Below are 6,580 nucleotides of genomic sequence, written 5' to 3'. Positions count from 1 at the left end.
AATTCTTGGACAGGTACAGATCGGTCAGGGTAGTATTAATTCTGAGCCCTTCTGAAATTAGCTGGACACCACTAGCACCAAGGGCATTCTCAGCCAAACACAGAGATTTTACTGTCACATTAACTTTGAGGGCATCAGAAACTGAACGACCACATGATGCTTTGATGTTGTTCCTTGACAAGTCAAGCTTGTCTAGAGTGGTATTGACTTTAAGGCTTTCAGTTATCAACTTGGCACCATCAGTGCCTAGCTTGTTTCCCTGGAAATATAGTTCTTTCAAAGTAGAGTTGACTCTCAAGACTTCAGCAATAGACTTGATGCTGTGTTGACTTATTTTGATATCTGACAATGACAAAGAAGTTAGACTGGTGTTTGTTTTGAGAACTTCTGCAAGAGAATGAACACTAGCATCACCAATTCCACTTTCTGACAAATTTAATGAGGAGAGGGTTTTGTTAACTTTCAGAGCTTCACACAGTGACAGACCACCAGGATTACCAATGCCTGGGTTTTTCCAAAGGTCCAAAACATTTAAAGTGGTGTTAGTCCATAAACCCTCTGCAAGTGCTGTGGCTCCTGTGTCACCAATGTCATTTCCGATGAGACGTAAGGCACTCAGAGTTCTATTCCCCCTCAAGTAGCCTGCCAAGATCCTGGCTCCATTGTTGTCCCATGTTTTGCCACAAAGGGCTAAGTCAAGCACTGTTGTATTAAGCTTTAGAGCATCTGTTAGTTGCTGCACAGCATATGCACTGATGCAATTGTCTGTGATGAGAACTGTAGTCAAAGTTTTATTAACACGAAGTGTATCAGCCAATGACTGGACAGACTGGCGTCCAAGTGGAATAGGGATCCACAAACTAGTCACTGTGCTGTTAACTTTAAGGGCCTTAAGAAGCAACTTAATAGGGAAGCTGTGGTCACCTATCATTAATTGTTGAAGCTCTAGGTTTGCGCCCAATAAATTTATCATCTGGGATTGAAGTCTTGAATTTTCTATGGAAGATTCACCAATGCACTTTAAAGCAAAATTCAGATAAAAACTTGGACAAAGCTGGGTTTTGAAAAGATTGATATTCTTGATAGTGATTTTTAAAAGAGACAATGCATCATTTTCACTTTTATGACCAAGAATACCAACTGTGAACAAAAGGACTGGTTCAATAGCCTTTAGGTTTCCTCTTTCGTTTGCAAGCAGTCTCTCAAAGTCTGTCTCCCCTTTTGAAATTTGGTCAGAGAGATAAAAACCTGCAAAGAATTCTTGAAAACTCTTGTGTGAAAATCTATAGTATGAATGAGATCTTCTTTTGCTACTGCTGGACTGAACTGACAAGAATTCAAATAAAGGTGAGTTTCTTGTTGTACCAGTTAATTCACCCTCTTCAATATGCATCATATCTCTCTTCAAGGCCTCCAAGGCCATTCTTCCCAATTGTCCCAGCTGTTCTTTGAAAACATCAATTAGGTTGCCTTTACTGTGACACAACCCTTGCTTTTGGCAAAATCTTTTAAGAATGCATTCTATGATTTCAAGATACAATTGAGTCTTGCTAGAAGGCAGACTACCTTCTAAATCTTCATAAATAAGACAGAGCATTGCTGTGAATAAGGGATTCACAATCAGTTCTCCAAGTTCAATATTTTGTTCTATGTCATTCAAAAGTTTTTGTCCCTCTGCCACTAAGTCTTTGAAGTAGTGTGTGATGTAATTGTGAGAATTTTCTGAAGCAAATCCTTCCAATTGAATCAAGGTGTCACAAAACTTGCTCATCTTAACACTACCCTCTTGCCTGGATGTAAGAATGACACGACACTTTGGAAGGTCTCTGCTCTCAACAAGGTCAGAAAATATCTTTGTAAAATTAGATGGTGCTTCATCCAATCCATCAAGTATCAGCAGTACCTGGGACTGATTGGCATGGATGTATTTGAAGAAGTTCTCCTTTGCCTTTTCATCAATGTTTCGAGGAAGCAGCTGATCATCAATTGCTTCCCAGATGTCACCTGACATCTCATGGCATTTGAGTAGGAGAACCAATTTGATTTCTGGGAAAGTGGGGTCCGTTTCTTGACCATTGGCCCAGTCATATGCTATCTTTTGACAGTAAGTTGTCTTGCCCATTCCGAGTTCTCCCTCAATCAGAACAGTTCTGGGCTTGGAGCATTCTCTGTGAGATTTGAAGACTGCAGTTATGCTGGTTACCTGTTCTGCTGCCGTTCGTCTAGTTTTGTCTCTCCTGACAATGGTTGGCATGGTAAATATGTCATTAAGGTCAAAGTTGAACTCCTCACACCAAGGAAATGGTGAAAGTCGCCCTTCACGTGTCAGGTAAAGTTGGCGAATCCTTTCAATAAGTTCAGTTGGTTCCTCAACATCTGAAATTAAAGTATTGTTGGTATTAGGTAAATAAAGGATTGATATCAATTGCACCCTAGTCAGATTCTTTTTCAATGAATAACAACAGAAATCTAATTGCATATCTCTTAGAAAGAATTCAAGACTAAATGAGAATGTTCCACGGCTGAAAGGCTCTTGAATTAAGTGACTGTGTAGTTTGTATGCTTGATTTGTCTTTTCTTTCTTTGATACTGAACAAATGGTAAACACCACAGCATACACTATTGAGTTATGGATGCACGCAGGAGGTTGCTAAGCATGAAAGAAGTGTAAGAGTCGCTCGAGGCGATAGCCAAGAGCGACTCCACCTTCTTGAGTGCTTAGCAAACCTCCCCAGTGTAACCATAACTCAATAGTGGACACTGTGGCATTTACCATTTTGTTTTATAACATAACACTAATACATTGTAGCAGAGGAATTTTCTTTTATTTAACAAATCTCATGTGACTAAGCACGCGCGAAAAACTAGTCTTTGCATTTGCTCATGTCAGCAGCGTACACCCATGAGCAAATGGTGGATGCTGAATTGACCAATTAGAGCACGCACTTTACTTTTGTTTTGTTATAATTCAGAATGAGGAGTGAGAGAAAAGAAAGATAATGAACTGAAAGGAAAGAAGGAAAAGAAAGCTCTGAAAATAAAACAGAACAAAAAGGGAAAAATAGAAAGATAAAAGAAAGGGGAGGAATGGAAATTTAAAAAAAGGATTGAATAAAAGGGTTGGTGGTTCTTAATCTTTTGATTTATTCCTCAGTTTGTAATGTGTTGTCTTCTCCTCTATTACCAATTTTGTTTTACCTTCCCTGTCTTCACATCACCTTGCTGCTAACCTATTTACCTTTTGGTTTTGATTTGCTCACTGATTCTTTCACCAGTTCTTCTATTGATTGAAGTTTCCTGTCAATTTCATCCAGTTTGTCTTTATTATTGTCATCATCTCTTTTCCATCCTTTAAGAAGTTCTTTGTAATGTTCCTCAAATACAGGGTCCATGCATTCATTCTCTAAATCAAGAATTGCCTTTCCATATTTAGCTCCTCCGAGTCTTACCAAAGCATCTCTGATGTCATGCCAATACCCATTAAATTTTGCATCATCCACAGATGCTTTATCAGCATGGGCATACACTGTATTTCTAAAGTATTTCATGCGTGCAATGTCAGCCTCTGTGCTTATATCTGTGGCAGGGGGAAGTGCATCCCATCCAGTGGCTGGGGGACTAAGGCTACAAATGTTCCTTAGTAGGACTGTCAGAAGAGTTATGTCAAAGTTTTTTGACGATACTGAGGTATGTATTGGGGGGTAGAGGTTTCCCCATTGTGTTGGATTTAAAACTCTCTTCTTTTGAAGAATCTGAAGTTTGGAATGATGTGTCATCAGGTTTTTGTGAAGATCACTAGGAGGATGAATGCTGTCAAAAGTGTCCCTCAGTACATGACATCCCACATCGACCAAAAGACGACAAAGTTTTGCATAATTGGTGGTCTCTTTTGATGAGGAAAACGACACTGGAACACCAGCTGTGGCCATTGTCTTCCTGACAAAAACAAATAAGTAAAGCCATTTATTAAAGAGGTTCTGATTCATTCTTTATGAACCAATACAGGGAAAAGTAATCCAACTTAGACTCATTAGGACAGTTTTACTTTGTGGATGGATATCAAGGCTCCCTTCTGTGATTTATATCATGTTGCACATACAGTAGACATGCAGGATACTCAGGCTGTGGAAAATTTGTGAAGAATAACTGTTCCGATCTGTCAAGCTCTGATCCATTACCCAAAAAATAGACAAGGTCAGAACTCTTTTTTGGCAGTGTAACCAGGTTTATTGAGAATAAACGTTTTAAGGTGTAACAAGAAAGCGTATTCACCGGGAGCACCTACAAAATTATAATTTTGAAAGCATGCCCCATGCTATCTCACAATGCCTAACAAGCAATACATGAAGACGCGTAACGCAACGAGTTACGCGTGACAGAACAATAACGTATCAAAGATGTTATGAATCATTTCAAAGATCCTGAACTTAAAAGAAGAATCATGGAAGTTTCCTCAAAAATTGCATCAGTTGAACATCGTATTTAAATTTTTACCATTTTGAAGGGGGAAGGATGTCAATTAGAATGTGAGAAGTAGATGCAGGACCTACAGTTTTGAGTGTTTGGCAAAACTGGGCCTGTTTATAAATAAACCCATAATAATAAGCTTTAGGAGGTAAGACTTGGTGTTTTCTGCATAGAAAGCAGTGCTCATTCTATTAAAGTAACCATACAGTAGGTGGCAGTAGGCGACTAAGAGTTGTTGAAAAGGCTGTGAAGGGTGTTAGCTGCGAAAAATGTAATCAGATCTGATATCAACCCGGGATGATGATAATCGAAAACGAAAGTTCAACAAAAATTGAATCCAATAGCAAACAGCTACGGAAACATAAGACGCTCTGAGACAAAATTAATACAAACTTTACCAAGGTTTTTAAGCCTACATAACGTTATTTTAATTTTAAAGCTACTTCACATCGAACATTTTAAACCAAAGGTTAATCAATTCCTTCCTAAACAAACACTGGGTTCACAATTTAACGCTCGCTAGAAAGAATGGTTGAAATTTCAAAGAACGGTACCTGTGTACGCAGTAATAAACTGTATTTCAATTCACTTTGTTAGAAAGTACAACCTAAAAAAAGGAAAGAAACACAAACCTGCTTGCCTTTATCACGAAAAGAAGAAACAAGTAAGCGTTTCACAGCGACAAATCTGAGAAAGAAGGTACATGCTTATTTGGCTTTACATTTAGAAGTAATGGGGACGTTCCCATGACGTCATTAGGGAGCTTAAGCAACCACGACGACGAACGGAGGACGACGAGCGGAAGTAGCGAGAACGTCACTGCGCAAGCGCGAACCAAGAATTCCGTCGTCGTCTTATCGTCGACGACTTGAGATGGATCAGTTTCAAGTCGTCGTGAACTTCCGAACTTCAAAGCAGTTTTTCTCATCAAAAGGTGCGGCTTTGTTGTGGTTTTTTTGACAGTCTATGGCCGGTTGGAGTTTGTATTCGCTTCTTCGGTTGATTTAAACCTCCCTGTTCAGTTTTCTAAACAAATAAAATTCGAAAACCCACTAACTCATTTTCCTTCCTCCGAACAACAGATATCAAGTCAAGCGGTGAAAGCAACCACGTTAGGTTTAAATTTATTTGAGTATATTTTATGAAAGAGTGCTGTTTATCATTTTTATTGAATGAAAAGGTTTAAATGGCAGTGCAATACACCACTGCTTTCGGTCAAAAGCTGTGTGTATGGAACTGTCGGTTTATTGCTACCAGAACATTTTGCGTGTTGCTGTTCTTCCGTCGAGACGCTTTAAACAGCAAAGAATTCTTCAGATCGGTGTGTCAACATGAGCGTGCGTGAATACCTCTCAGGTTTTGCGAATCTATTTTCGAAATGTTTGATAAAGATCTAGATTTACAGCGATAAAAATTATTCCGACAAAATCACACGGGAAAAAATAGTATTCTTGTTTGAAGCGCGACGACTGATCTGTGCCGATCGCTAGCTAGCATTGATTAAAATTGACAGACTTGAGTCGTTTGCTCGCCAAAGGAAGGAGCATCAAAGGTAGAACATATCAGGCTAACGCACGTTGAAAATCTGGCAAGCCTTGGGCTAAATAGGTTTGTTTATACCAGCAACACTTAGAACTGAATTTTAATCTCGAATAACTTCCGTAAAATTTATATTTTAAACTTTTATCATGCGTAAATTATTGTAAATAAAGCTAAAGCTTAATAATTCCTTGGACTTTTGATGTTCAAGAATTGAATAACGTACTCTCGAACTTTCGATAAAGGTGAAAATTTTGATCCATGACCGAGAAGGTTTTGGAGGTCTCTGAACGATGTCATTTCTTAAACTGACGAAGCGAGAATAAACAAAAATTTCAGACGTCGTCGTCTTTGAGCAACTTCACTGCTTAAGTTTCATTTTCCCGCTAAAAACGACGTCCTCGTTCCAGACCCTCCGCGATTACTTGACGTCGTCGTCGTCCCTTTCGTCGTGGTTGCTTAAGCTCCCTATTCTCTGGTGTCTCAACTGTGGGCTCTTTTGGTCACGCGAAGTTTTTGATGGCCGAAACAAGTGGTCACGCGTTCTTCGATTGCTTGAAGTTACTTTGACAGA

The 6,580-nt window shown here is 39.1% G+C and overlaps 1 protein-coding gene and 1 long non-coding RNA gene across 2 annotated transcripts in view; one reads left to right on the top strand and one right to left on the bottom strand.

Annotated features, from left to right (window-relative positions):
- LOC111319444 (uncharacterized) overlaps window positions 1-3,929 on the bottom strand; it is a 6,566-nt gene extending 2,637 nt beyond the window's left edge. The window contains exons 1-2 of the mRNA XM_022922220.2: window positions 3,239-3,929; window positions 1-2,376 (exon numbers count right to left, since the gene is read on the bottom strand). The exon at window positions 1-2,376 is cut by the window's left edge and continues 2,637 nt beyond it. Of these exons, the coding sequence (XP_022777955.2) occupies window positions 1-2,376; window positions 3,239-3,929 (3,067 nt within the window). The remainder of the gene's footprint in view (window positions 2,377-3,238) is intronic.
- Window positions 2,195-3,915, top strand: LOC148730515 (uncharacterized). The gene is made up of 3 exons (XR_016001926.1): window positions 2,195-2,329; window positions 2,973-3,119; window positions 3,780-3,915. It is a non-coding gene; the product is annotated as an uncharacterized LOC148730515 (long non-coding RNA).
- Window positions 3,930-6,580: the final 2,651 nt, after the last annotated feature.

This window comes from Stylophora pistillata, chromosome 5 (assembly GCF_964205215.1).
Source record: "Stylophora pistillata chromosome 5, jaStyPist1.2, whole genome shotgun sequence".
In the NCBI taxonomy this organism is placed as follows: domain Eukaryota; kingdom Metazoa; phylum Cnidaria; class Anthozoa; order Scleractinia; family Pocilloporidae; genus Stylophora; species Stylophora pistillata.
Note: the sequence above shows the minus strand (reverse complement) of the source record. Positions and strands in the feature narration are given on the sequence as shown.